Source organism: Anas platyrhynchos, chromosome 24, assembly GCF_047663525.1.
Source record: "Anas platyrhynchos isolate ZD024472 breed Pekin duck chromosome 24, IASCAAS_PekinDuck_T2T, whole genome shotgun sequence".
Lineage (NCBI taxonomy): Eukaryota > Metazoa > Chordata > Aves > Anseriformes > Anatidae > Anas > Anas platyrhynchos.
This window is the reverse complement of record NC_092610.1, coordinates 4,742,067-4,755,702: the sequence shown is the minus strand read 5'-3', so window position 1 is coordinate 4,755,702 and position 13,636 is coordinate 4,742,067. Positions and strand designations below refer to the sequence as shown.

The 13,636-nt window shown below is 56.7% G+C and overlaps 1 protein-coding gene across 4 annotated transcripts in view; it reads right to left on the bottom strand.

The window, feature by feature from the left end:
• The window catches only part of PTPRU (protein tyrosine phosphatase receptor type U), a 55,111-nt gene that overhangs the window by 33,780 nt on the left and 7,695 nt on the right, over window positions 1-13,636 (bottom strand). For all 4 annotated transcript variants that reach the window (XM_038167341.2, XM_038167342.2, XM_038167343.2 and 1 more), the window contains exons 2-7: window positions 8,257-8,385; window positions 2,573-2,844; window positions 2,322-2,403; window positions 1,225-1,340; window positions 910-1,084; window positions 27-320 (exon numbers count right to left, since the gene is read on the bottom strand). In XM_038167341.2, coding sequence (XP_038023269.2) covers window positions 27-320; window positions 910-1,084; window positions 1,225-1,340; window positions 2,322-2,403; window positions 2,573-2,844; window positions 8,257-8,385 — 1,068 coding nt within the window. The remainder of the gene's footprint in view (window positions 1-26; window positions 321-909; window positions 1,085-1,224; window positions 1,341-2,321; window positions 2,404-2,572; window positions 2,845-8,256; window positions 8,386-13,636) is intronic.

Genomic DNA, 13,636 nt, shown 5'->3' with positions numbered 1-13,636 from the left:
CGGACGCTGCGTGGACACCAACCCACCTGCACACTTGGTGCGGCTGATGAGGGGGGGTCCCGGCTTGCCGGTGCCCCCCTCGCCGGGGCGCGTGAGCAGGACGCTGATCTCATACTCCGTGTCGGGATCCAGGTGCCACAGCTTGTAGGTCTGCATGTTGACGGCGTGCACCTCCGACCAGGGCCCCGAGGTCATGCGGTACTCGATTTCCTTGCGCACGATGGGGCCGTCGCCGATGATGGAGTTGGTGTTGAGCTGGATGATGAGGTAGGTGGAGCCGGCCCGCAGCAGCTGGGGGGGCGCGATGGGTGTGGGGGGCTCTGGAAGAGAGAGGAGAAGTGGTTCTCCAAGCTGGAGCATCCCCTCTCAAAGCCAGAGCATCCCCCATCCCAACACCCCAAGCCACAGGTACCACAACTGACTGCAGGCAGCACATTCACATCTCCTCCCAAACCAACCCATCGCCATCAGGTCACAGGACAAACTCTGATCTCACACCCAGAGGATGAGCAAAACGCTGACAAGAGATTGACACTGAAATGTCAGAAAGCACAGGCTGATCTTTAAATTTCACCCTGCGCCACGTGCCCTGCATCTCTTCAGCAGCCTTGGCAGCAATAGGGTTTCACCTGACCAAACTTCAATTATTTTTAGAAGATTCACTGCCCAGCATTCAGTAAGGTAGTACAAAATTTCACCAGAATTAATTAATTCCCACCGACTGCAATGAAAAATAAATGAAGGCCAGCAGGAAAGGTACTTTCCAGGTTTTATGCTGAAGCACAGTTTAGCTCATGCCAGTCACAGCGAACAAACACAGTCCTGGTGCCCTGACAGAAACCCCTCTGCAGCCAGGGGTGATCAGGAGCCGTGGCACAACGCAGAGGGACGCCCATGGGCAGCACCCACCTTTCACGATGAGCTCGGCGAAGTTGGAGACGCCAGCGCCCCGGCTGGACTGGGTGACGCAGCGGTACAGGTCCTGCTCGCCCTTGGACACCTCGTCCAGCTGGAAGGTGGCCAGGAAGCGCCGGTGGCTGATGTGCTTCACGGAGGCAGCGGGGACCACCTCGCCACTCTGCCTCTGCCCGGAGATGATGGAAAAGGCATGAGGAGAGGTCAGTGTGACACCCAGAGGCACCGAACGCGGTCCCAAAGGATGTCTCTGATGAGAGGATGGGGTCGTCCTTCTCCCCCCTGGCCCGGTGCATCCTCCCCGCTCACCTGCATCAGGAAGCGCTCCGCCTCGGCGGCCTTGCCAGCAGCCACGCACTGGAAGGTGGCATTCTGCCCCGCGTTCACCTCCACGTCGCCCAGGCGGGAGAAGTGGGGGGCTTTGGCTGCCGAGGGACACAAGGGAAGAGTCAGGAAGCTCTCGTCTGCCCCAAATCCCTGCTGCAGTCTCAAAACCCAGCCTGGGGGAGACAAGCTTGGAGCAGGCAGCTTCCTGAGAGCACTGGATGGGCTCAGGAGCATCTTCGTGGCCCAGTAAGCCCATGGTGATCTCCTGGGCAGGATCTCTAGCCTGGGGTTGGGGATTGGTGCCCACCCCTGTAGGAGCCTGGGTTTTGTGGCCAGTGGGACCAGGGAGGTGATCGTCCCCCTGTATCTGCTCTGGTGAGGCTGCACCTCGAGTGCTGGGTTCAGCTTTGGGCCCCTCACTACAAGGACATCGAGGCCCTGGAGCGTGTCCAGAGAAGGGTTACGAGGTAGGTGAAGGGCCTGGAGCACAAGTCCTGCGAGGGGCAGCTGAGGCCACTGGGGGGGTTTGGGCTGGAGCAGAGGAGGCTCAGGGAGACCTCATTGCTCTCTGCAACTGCCTGGAAGGAAGGGGTGGGGAGCTGGGGTCGGCCTCTGCTCACAGGGAACTGTGCCAGGAGCAGAGGGAACGGCCTCGAGTTGTGCCAGGGGAGGTTCAGGCTGGCAATGAGGAGCCATTTCTCCTCAGCAAGAGCGCTCAGGCGTTGGGACGGGTTGCCCAGGGAGGTGGTGGAGTCCCCGTCCCTGGGGGTGTTCAGGGAGAGGTTGGACGTGGTGCTTGGGGACAGGGTCAGTGGGTGGTGGTGGTAGGGGGACAGTTGGACCTGAGTACCTTGGAGGTCTTTTCTAGCCTTAATGATTCTGTGATTCTATTCCAGCAAGGCTGGAGGTGAAGAAGGAGCCCTGCAGGTACCCGAGGAGATGGGAGCCCCCCACCCCAGTGACAACAGGACACCCTGGTGCTCGCTGTCCCTAGGACTGGCCCATGGGCCACCAGCCCTGGAGCACCCACAACCGATCCACCTCCCCACAGCCCCACTCCCATCCCACCCCCTACTCACAGCATGGATAATTCAAGAGCAAGATGTCATCCAAGCCGAGATAGCCACGGCGCTCGCTGGAAATCACCGCCTCGAAGAGGACCTGCGGCACCGAACAGAGGGGTCACGCCTGGCCCGGGGGGTCCCCTAACCGAGCACCCAGCCTTCGGAGGCGACCCCATCCCCTGAGCAAAGGGATTTTAAACACACACTGACAGCAGGTGATGGAGAGACAGATCTGTAACACATTTGGGGGTCTCGGGGGGGCTCACCTGGTACTCGTTGGGCCAGAACAAGCTGACGGCCAGCTCCGCCTGGTGCCACTGGCGGCCGTGGGAGCCGGAGGCGTTCCAGACGGCGCTGCCCACCGGGCCCCCCGTCACCCGCACGTAGGCGCTGAGGGTGCCGGGGCTGTGGCCGTCGCGGCTGTACATGAAGTAGCTGAACTGCAGGCAGTGGGTGTCGTTCTCGCTCAGCGCCTGGAAGAGCAGGTGAGCCCGCTGGCCCGCGGCGTGCTGCGAGGCGTTCACCATCAGGTAGGAGCCTGTGGCCGGGGAGGGGGGGAAATCAAAGGGGGAGAGGAGGGAGAGCGTGGAACGGTGCCTCTCTCCTCCGCCTCGCCCCTAAATTTGGGGACGGGGAGGGCGGCACCCGTGGGAAGGAGCTGGGAGGGAGGGGACCCCGAGGATGGGCCCTAAAGGAGAAAGGGATGCCGGAGCCCCAGGCAGCAGCACAATGCCAAAATAGGACCCAGCAGCCGGAGGAAGAGGGGAGGATCAGACCCACTGCCCCCAGGACAAGCTGCAGGGCCACCAGGGCCACCCAGGATTTCCCATGAGGACCAAAAGCCCAAAGGGGACCCAAAACGCAGCATCTGCCCCCCAGGCTGAACCCTAAAATCCCGCTGGAGTCCCACAGCAGCCCAGGGTCCCACAGCTGGTCCTCACCCCCACCCCACAGCAAGGACGGGACTATTAATATTCCTTCCACTTTAATAACAGCAGGCGCTGTAAGTAACAAAGCCAGGCCATTTATTCAAGTCAACCGTTGTTTTCCTGACAGCAGCCCCTTAATTATTAATAGCTCTCACCGCTGTTTAATTTACATGAGTTCACACACTTTTCTCCCAACAACCCCTGGCAAGTGGCTCAAGCAGGGCATGGGCACCGACGGAGCCTAACGAAGGCCGGGGGACACCCGTCCGACTCCCCTGGCCCTTGGGAGCTGCACCCATGGGTGGCCCTGAAGCACCCAACGGGCCCCATCTTCACCTGGGGAAAAGCGGCACCAGCACCGCACTGTGACATCCTTTAGAGCTAGGAACCAGAGGGATGGAGCTCAGGGGTGGCCAAAAGGGGAAAGAAATCACCAAAAAGCAAAATTAGGGCCATATTCACCGATCCACGCTGCTGCCCAGCATCCCAGCCTCTCAAGGCAGGTGCCCAAGGTGAAATAAATTTAGTTTCTCAGATAACACAGACGCATTTCATGGACGGAGGGGAAGCCAGTATGCAGCTATTACTTCTGGGTTTTATTTGGTTGTTTTTTTTTCCTGTCTCTCCTGAAAAATTACTTCTGCACAGATGAGAGCAGCTCCGCTCGGACCAGGGGATGCTGGCACTGAGAGACATCTCCCAAATGCAACCTCTGCCCGCCCCATCTTCCGGGCTCTCATCGATAACTGAAGCCCTTCCTCCTGCCCACAAACAAAACAAAGCCAGAGGACATAAAAAAAAAACTAATAATAAAAAGACCGAGACTAAAATTAACCCCCTGAAAAGTTATTTTAAAGAGAGAACGTCCATTAGCTCAGCTGGGACCAGACACCCCTGGCTCTGACTGCAGCAGGGCAGCAGAGCTCCTCTGGCAAGGCTTCCCACTCTCTACATTTTCCTCCTTGATTTTCTTTCCTGGTGTTGCTGCAATGGAAAAACCAGGCTCCCGCTGCCTGCTCTGGCAGTAACGATGCATCTTTGCAATGTCTTTTCCCCAAAAGTGACCGGTGCTGACTCCCAGCATTGCCTCCACCTGAAGCCCCTGCATGCAGGTTGGGTATTTTAAATGCTAGAGAACAAGGAGAGGTTTCCCCTGGGCTTGTTTGCAGGTATTTTTCCAATTTTCAGCCCGTTTCTGGTTGTTTTTTAAAGCAGCCCGATTACAAAGGCAGTGTGGCCCCAGTTGGGTGCCCCCAGGAGCAGCACGAGCACACGGGGAGCTCCAAGAGGTGGTGGAACCACAAAACTCGGTCCCAGCGGGATGGGCAGCCCCAGGGGGCTTGAAATTAAGAATTATCCTACTGCTGCCAGCAGAGCTGGGGAGGCAAAGAGGCCACATCCCTGCCCTGCAGCATCCCAAAGCCATAGGGATGGGCAGGACCGATCCCAGCAGCCAGAGCACAAGGCGACATTGCAGCTGGGTTCTGTGAGCCCTGTCCGTATGCCGGCATTACAGCAAAAATCCCCTCCAAAAATGACGAGAGGGGAATTATTTGCAAACCCCACACGGAACAGGCAGCTTCAGCAGCCCCAGGAAGGGGCCGTGGCTGGGCTGAGGATGGAGGCAGCCCTGCGAGCATCCTTCCCTCCGCGTCCCTCCTTCCCCCGGCCGCGCCGAGTCCATTAACGCAGGCGGCTCGATCGATGCCGCGCCTCGTTTGTTAAATCCTTTCTCCGCCGTTCAATCCAATCTGAGGTTGGTTTTAATTGACACGCTGGCCCAGCGGGCTGTCACCCCACTTCGTCACTGCAAGTAATGAGCCAGCCCCCCCCGGAGACAAGCAGCCCCTCCGCTCGGCTGGGAGGACACCGGCAATTTAATTTAATTTAGTTTTCAGGTGGGCTTTTAGGGAAAAGTCCAACTGCTCGGCGGAGAAACAGAGGAGTCTCAAAAGCGCTAAATAATGTTTCAAATGAAAACAGAAATAAGTTTCCAGCTATGTTCCCGACGGGAAAAAACATCAATTTGTTAGGCTAAAGTTGTTGGCGAGACGCGTCTGAAGGTCTGAGCTGCAAAAACAGCTCTGCCTGCATGGGCTGCACACAGGAAGCCCTGGACCCGTCCCTGCAAAGTCCTTGTGCAAGGTCCCCAGCCTTGTTTTCCCATTTTGGGGACATCATCCCTTCCTTGTGATTCAAACCAGGTCTTCAAGGACAACTCAGCACCTCCAGCAGCCTCGGCACCGATTTGCGGGGAGGGTGGAGGCGCTGCCGTGCTCCCCTCCAGCACTTCCACATCTTGCTGAGATTTTATTGTACAAAACCACAGAAAGGGGAATAAAAATAAAAGGAGAGAGCCATTAAGAGGCAGCGAGGCAGGCATGTGAAGCGTGCACCAGCACCCAATTTCTGCACTGAGCCATAGGATGAGCATCTCCCCGGGGAGCCCCAGCATCAAGGGCTGGCCAGCCACCACCACGGGGCGCTTGGAAATGCCCCAATACCTCTGCCCAGCTGCCAAAACCAAGGTCATTTTTTTCCAAGGTTTTTACAGATATGCAGCAGGAGCCAGTGGGGAAGCAGGGCTGCAGCTGAAGGAGAGGCACCGGGGTGGCAGCAGTGGGGACGATGGAGGGAGCACAGAGGAGTTTGATGCATGAAGATGCAGAAGAGACAAGCAGGGACCCACAGGGGGATTTTTCCAATACCACTGGGTTTGGACAGAAAACTTTCTGATGGTTTTGCAATGCAAACCCAGAAAAGAAAGCCACTCGAAAAAACAGACCCGTGCTTCATCCTGCCCTTGTCCCATCCAACAGATTCATGCAGGGATTGACCCAAGCACCCGCTTTATTTGGGTGCTTGTTAAGCAAATTCCAACCCTCATCTCAGCCCCAGTGCCCGGCACAGCAGCACCACAGCAGCGGTGGCGCAGCCTGCCCCGGCTCTCCGCCACTCTCCCTTAAAAGAACAATAACGAGCTGAAAAAGCAAGATTGCAACGTGGGAGAGACCCATCCGTCTTCTTTATGTGAAAGAGGGAGACGAGTAAAGACGGAAAGAGAGGAAAAAAACAAACACAACAAGAAAACAAAAAGAAAGAGGGAAGAAAAGGTAGAGGCGGGTGGCCGGCAGCCAGCATCCGCTCAAATAAATCCTGCACTCCTTGAAATTGGCTGATCTCCAATAAAAACTCATTTTAATCCAGGACCACGAGACTCCTTTGTAAAGTGCTCCCTGGAGAGGCCACGGCGCTGTGAAATAGCGTTCATCTACCGCGCTGCCAGGGGGCTGAGAGGCACGGTGCTGCCTGCACCTTGTGCCCCTGTCTGCAAACAGCCAGGGAGGCTCTTGGGGACCCCTGGTAAGGGGACAGGCACCCCCATAGGTGCCAATCATCTATCCCTGATCAGCATTGGGGATGGGGGCACTTCCCAGGGCCGGACCCTGCCCTGCCACACGCTCTCGTAGCTCAGCACCGCAGACGGTCGCACCCCTGAGTTTCAGCAGAATAAACAGGTCGACTCTTTGCTTCCATTTAAGCCCCCACTTCTCATTAATCGGTGATTACATCCTCGAGCAAAGCAAGCAGCCCCAGCTTTGTGGCCAAGCACGGTCTCCACCTGACCCCTTCAGCCCCCCAACAAGCCCCCAGGCTTTGAACTGCAGCCGCTCAGCGCAGCTCTTAAATTACAGCAGGAAACCAAACAGAAACCCCAATTACAGGCAGGGGACTCGCCATCATCCATCTCCAGCATCACCATCCCAGCTCCGTTTCCCATCTCGCTGCCCCCAGGTGAGCCCCATCAGAGCACAAATTAGGTTAATTCGGTTTAAAGCAATTATTTGGACAACTATCGGGGAGGAGCTGCCGGCAGCCCTACAGCCCCCATGCGTGGCTGAGGCTGGTTTGTGGTGCCCAGCACGTGCTGGCCCCATGGCACATCCCCAGCCCTCCGAGCTGGTGGAGGCTGCTGCCTTCAGGGATGCACCCCATGGATGCTGGGAGAAATCCTGGATCAAAAAGGTGTTGGGAAGAGGAGAAGATAAACGAAGAAGGGATTAGCAGAGGGGAGAAGCAAGCCGAGCCCAAGGCAGAAGAGCGGCTGGAGGCAGGCTGATGGAGTGGTGACGAGATTTCTGTGAGGCAGTGAATGACAAGTCATTTTTGCTCTCCAGCTACAAACCAGATTTTCCCTCTTTCTGCCCACCCTCAGGGTGGGATCTGGCCTCTGGGTGCCTCTTGGGGCTGCTGGGCATGGGGACAGCTCAGTGGGGACACACCAAGATTCAGCATGGGGCTGGGATGAGCAAAGCCACCAAGCAAAACACCCACTCCAAGAGCCCAGGCATCGGAGGAAGGAGCTGGACCCAAAAAATAACAAGGAGTGGCTCCAAAGCAACGAGATTTTAAAAAAAGAAGATAAGAAATTCAATTCGTATTTTTATCCTCCAGCTCACAGCCAAAAGCCTCTCCCCACAGTGCAAGAGCCAGGAACACACTTCTCCCTTTGCCACGACTCCTGGAGATGGGACCTTCTCACGAGCACCAAGAAACGAGCAGATGGATGCCCCAGCAGGGAGAGCTGCTGAAGGTGGCATCAGAGAAGGATTTTGGGGCTCCCGTGCTGGCGAGGCAGGGCAGGGGCTGCAGATGCAGCACTCCATGACAGATGGGGAATTTGGCACAGCGAGCTTGGGCGCGCGTCGCAGGAGATGCTGCAGGGACCCAGGCAAGCTGCTGCCATCCCAGCGCCACAGCGGGGAGAGCCCAGGGCTGCGGGGACACCTCCCTGCATTGGCAGCAGGGCCCCGTGTCCCCAAGCTGTGACACCCCCGGGGCCACGCAGCACCCTGCTGAGGACCGACACGGCTCATCACAACTCGCCATCAGGCACAGCAGCACCCCGACCCCAAAACTGAGGATAAATCACAACCCAAGTGCCCCACGGGGTGCTTCCCATCCCAGGCTCCAGGGCAGGGGATGGTTTTGGGGCAGATGCCCGCGGGGCTGGGACTCACCGTGGGGCAGGTCGGCCGTCAGGTGCGGCATCATGTAGCTGCGGACCAGCTCCCACCCGAAGTCATCGTCCTCGCCCTGGCTGTACTCGCACTGGGTCAGGTCGTCGTCTTCCTCGAAGGTGCAGCCCGCTGCGGACAGACAGACGTGTCAGTGCCCCCGCAAACCAGCTGCTCCCTCCCCAAAAGCCCAGCCGGGATGGATGCTGCCGCATCCCACAAAAGAGGGGGAGTGGTGTGGGCATCTCTCCCTCTGCTCTCACTCCTGCCAACACGGGAGCAGAGCTGCCCCGTGCAGCCACAAACGCTGCCAGGGGTCGGGTGAGGACAGGTCCCGTCAGCTGCCTCTCCCTCCCTTCCCATTGGGTTTCCCCAGCAGTGAAACGAGCTGCCAGGTCTCAGCTCAGGGGGCAAAAATCCCACTCTGACCTTTAGACCGTGAGCTCTGCGCTGCCTGACACGCCAGCATCGGGCCCCAGCCAAGACCCCCAGCAGCAATCCCACCCCACAAGCCCATTGCCGAGCTCCCAGCTGCAGCTGGCACCCCCATGCCCCTTTATTTGTGAGCTGGGGGGTGTTGCTTTTTCCCCTTGCAAAGAGCAAACCCAAAAGCTGAGCATCCCCAGGCTGTGGGGCTCCACATCCTTCCCTTCCCCAGCCCTCCCTCTCCATCCTTCCCCTCCGTGTGCCAGCCCCTGGGCTCTGGGGAGCTGCTCCAGGGCAGCTCATTAACACTGCCCCATTGTTCTGCTAAAATCACTGATTACAAGCACTGGGGCTCCGGTGATAATTAACAGCCCCTAGGCTGGCGAGGGCAGGCACATTAGGAAAGCCCTGAGCAAGCAGAAAGAACAAAGACAAACATCCCCGAACAGGCCAGCAGGAAAGCAGAGTCTGGGCCAGGGTGTGTTTTTTGGGGTTTTGTTCTTTTTTTCCTATTTTATCCCCAAATTACATCAATTAATCCTCCCCGCTGCAGGGGGATTTGTGCTCATAGGGCTGGTGCAGGTCATGCTCCCTGCCCAAGCAACCAGGGGACACACAGACAGATGTCTCCTGTGCAAAGCCATCCATGGTGGGGACACCACTGGGACTGTGGCAGGGTCAGCGTCACCCCCTGGGGGCAATGGGATGGAACCAGACGGGGATTTTCCCTTACAAGGCTACAGCGGGGACCTAGGGATGCCTTTTTGCTGCAAACAGCCCCAAAACAGCCACGTTGCCAAGTCAAACCACTGCAAAAAAATCCTGTAAGACTTTAAAAAAAAAAAATTTATGTCTCCCGACACTTTCATATATGAGAACAGATTTGAGGCTTTTTCTCTTTTTACACTCAGTTTTTTAAAGCACCATCCACAGCGCCGAGCTCTTTTTCTCCCCAGAACCACGCGAACGGGAAACTTCTTTCACAAAGACTAAAAGCACATCCTCTCCTATTCATAGGACCGAAGGAGCGGAGCCCTGACAGTTTTCTCAAATCCCTCTCTAAATGGGCCGTTTGTGCTGCTCAGCTCCCAGCGCCGACCCCGCTGCTGCCGCGCCTGCCGTGCCCACGCGCGGATGCGGCCCCGGCTGCTTCCCATCACCAGCCCCGCCAGAGCCTAAAAAGCCTGAAGCTTGGCTTGGCTTCCTAATGGGAGGGAAAAAAAAAGCAGAAATCTGTCAAAATTTTCCATGAAGGAAAGGGGAAAAAAAAGGCAAAATAAGTGCTGGAAATTTTTAAGTGCCAAGTGATGTTGAAAAAAAAAAAAAAAAAAAAAGCCCATGCGTTTCCTTCCAAAGTCTGTTGAGATGGGATATTGTAGGAGGGAGAAAGTCGTTCGTGGGGTTGCTTTATCCTGCCTGAGGAAGCAGAGGGAAAGCAGCAGGATCCCACAAGGCGTTTGGGGCTGCAGAGCCCCATGTCCCAGACAAAAGGATTCCCCCAGGCTCCGCTTCCAAGGACCATTCCCACCGTCGGGGCAGAGGCAGCCTCCTCCTCCTGCACTTGCACCGCACAGACCCCAGGATCTGCCCACCCCCTTCTTCCTCCCCAAAAGGAGCACCCAGCCCCGACACCCCAGCACCCCAAGCACCCTCCAGCAGCTGTGACAAGTCCAGCAGGGCATGGACAGAGCTGGCTGCTCCCCTAAAATTAAGGGTTTATCGACGTGCTTACAACCAATACAGGCCTCCCCCGCAACCTAAAATCCCCTTCTGCACACAGGGATGGTTTTACCCATCCAAAAGGCTGCTGGCAGCGGGATGTGGCTGGCAGGAGTCACTCCGGGTCCAGATGCTCCTGAAAAATCCCCAGGTGGAAGCACAGAGCCCCACACCACAGCCCCTGCCTTGGTTCGATGCCAGGGTAAAAGCAGCTCGGCGCGGGGCTAAATGCAGCGAGCGCCACGGGAGGAGCGGCTCCAACAGCAAGAGCGGATAAAAATACCACCGAGGGCGTGACTGCCTGGTCCCAACGGCTCGATGCAGCCCAGACGATGCTCAAGCATCCCAAATTAGCCTAACCCCCCCAAGCCACAAGGGAAGGAGCAGAGGACTGCAGGGACACAACAGATCCGTGCAGAGGAGGGAGGGAAAGGACGAAGAAGCGCGCGTGCAGTTGGCGGCGTCTCATTAAATCCCCGCGTGGACGCCTGCCCACCAGCCTGCCCAGCGCTCTTTCATCCGCCGAGGCTGAGCCGCTCTCATTTCGGAGTTAATTACACACTTAAACCTTTGCTGTTTAACCTCTCGCGCTGTGGGACGCGCTCCGCGGGCTTCCCCTCGCTTTTATCGAGCGGCCTCGAAAAGGCGCTCACACCAACGGGGCCGCCCAACGCCTGCCGGGGCTCGGCCGCTGGAGGCAGGGAGGCTTCAAAAGGGAGGCTTTAAAATAGAGGCTTCAAAAGAGAGGCCACAGCTGAACTGCCCCCCAGAGCCATGGGAATCAGGCACCTCTGTGGCCAAATGCAGCAATCCCAGGTCCAGAGCTCTCTCACGTGCCAGATGCTCTCGTTTCCACCCCCTCCCCATATGCAAAGATGCCCCAGCGAGGGTGCTGCAGGTCTGGGAACCCCTCCATCCCCATGGGGTGCTTGCAATGGGATGCCGCGCTCCAAATACACAATCCTGGGATGGCCGAGGTTGGCAGGGAGCTCTGGAGATCATCTGGGCCAACCTCCCTGCCGAGCAGGATCACCTAGAGCACCTTGCCCAGGATGGCATCCAGATGGGCTTTGGATATCTTCAGAGAGACTTCACAGCCTCCCAGGACGGCCTGTCCCAGTGCCCTGTCACCTCACAGCACAGATGTGTCCCCTCACATTGAGCTGGGACCTCCCGGGCTTCAGTTCGTGCCCAGTGCCTCTCCTCCTGTCACTGGGCACAACCAAAAGGAGACGGCTCCATCCTCTCAACACCCTCCCCTCAGATATTTATGCACACTGATGAGCTCCCCCCCCTCAGTCTCCTTTTTTCCAGGCTAACCAGGCCCAGCTCTCAGCCCATCCCCATGACAGGTGCTCCAGGCCTCTCATCATCTCCATAGCCCTGCTCTGGGCTCGTTCCAGCAGCTCCACGTCCCTCTGGTACTGGGGAGCCCAAAACTGGGCACAATGCTCCAAGTGTGCCCTCCCCATGGCCGAGCAGAGGAGCAGGATCACCTCCTTTGGCCTTCTGGCAACACTCTGCCAAATGCCCCCAGGATCCCCCGTTGGCCTTCTTGCCCACCAGGGCCCATTGCTGCTCCCCGGTCAGCCTGCTGCCCACCACGACCCCCAGGTCCCTCTTCACAGAGCCACCCTCCAGCAGGACCCCCCCAGCCTGTGCTGGTGCTTGGGGTTATTCCTCCTGAGGTGCAGGACCCTGCACTTGCCCTCGTTGAATTTAATGAGGTTCCTCTCGGCCCAACCCTGCCCAGGTCTGTCTGAATGCAGCACGGCCTTCGGGGCAACCAGCCACTCCTTCCCATACCACCATGGCCCCACAGCCCCTCAAAGCCCCAAATCTCGCTGATTTAAGTCCCCACAGCTTAAATGCCCCTTTAGTCCAGGCAGAATGGAGCTAGGTACCCAACCAGCTGCGTTTTGCACACTCAAAGGGCCTGGGACACAAGCACAACAGCCACGTGCAAATTCCCTCCTGCGTTACAAACACCGGAGATTACAACAAACCCACTCCCTGCCTCTCCTCCTCTCCCCGCTCTGGCGAAATAGAAACGTTTAAAAAAAATTACTGATTTCCTGGACCCGATAAAAGCTGATTAGAAGAATATGGAAAGCAGCTCCATTAAAATTCTTGCCAGTAGTTTGTTTTGCTTCTCCAAATCATTTTAAATATTGCATTTAATAGAAAAATAATTTGCTCAGCTGTAAGAAACATCAATTTGCAACTTGAAGCCTTGTATATTAGCCAAAGAAGCTAATGTGTAAACATTAGCAGCTCCAATAACGCATGGGGTTTAGCCAATGCAATTCCAGGGAGAGAACAGCCAGATATTAAGACAGAGGATTTGCATAATAAGTCACTTATGCCTGATAACCTCAGTGTTTGGAAAGCGCAGGACTAAGAGAACAATATCCGTCTACCAGCAACTACAGAAGTCATAAATCCGTTTTTGGGCCTGTTGAAGACTCCGTTTATGGGTTTCACCTGCAAAGGCCCCGCTCTTGAGCCCTGCAGAGCCGTGGGTGGGGACAGGGAGAGCCAGACCCCCTGTGGACACTTGGGAGCCTTTGGGGAGCAAATGCAACGCAGGAAAATGCAACGCTGGGAGAATACAATGTAGAAAGGGGCTGGCTGCAGGCCACCAAGCTGCAACGCGAGTGCTTTCATAATTAACCATTGCTTAATTAACAAAGTCAGGGCTGCCTCTTCTATGGCATCAGAAGAAAAACAAACGCAGGCTTTTGGAAACCTCCGTCCTGCAGTTATCGATTGCTCACGGCGTAATTACAGCCCTTGGGCTGACGTGCAGGCAGCTCTCATCCACCTGGCCTTGAGGGGGTAAAAAAAAAAATGGCCAAAAAAAAAAAAAATGGTGCTCAAGCCTCTTTCCTACCCGTTATTATCATCAGGGGCCTGTGGCTGTGGTGAAGGCTCCACAAAATGGGCAAAATGCTGATTTTAGGGAAGCAACAAGCACATGGGAAGCCCTGAGCACACGGAGATGCTCCCCAGTATGGGTCGGGGCAGTGAAATGAGCAGCCCTGGGACAGGCACAGGAGCAGCATCAGCACCGCAGCCTTGTGGGGCTCCATTAGCAGCCTGAGCTGCAGAAAACATGCCAGGAAAATAAAGGAAAAGAAGGGTTTCTGGAATAAATCCCCCTCTAGAGGGAGGGATGCAGCCTCTCACCCTCCAGGTACCTCCTTGCTGCAGTGGGGAGCAGCACACCACGGGGCAA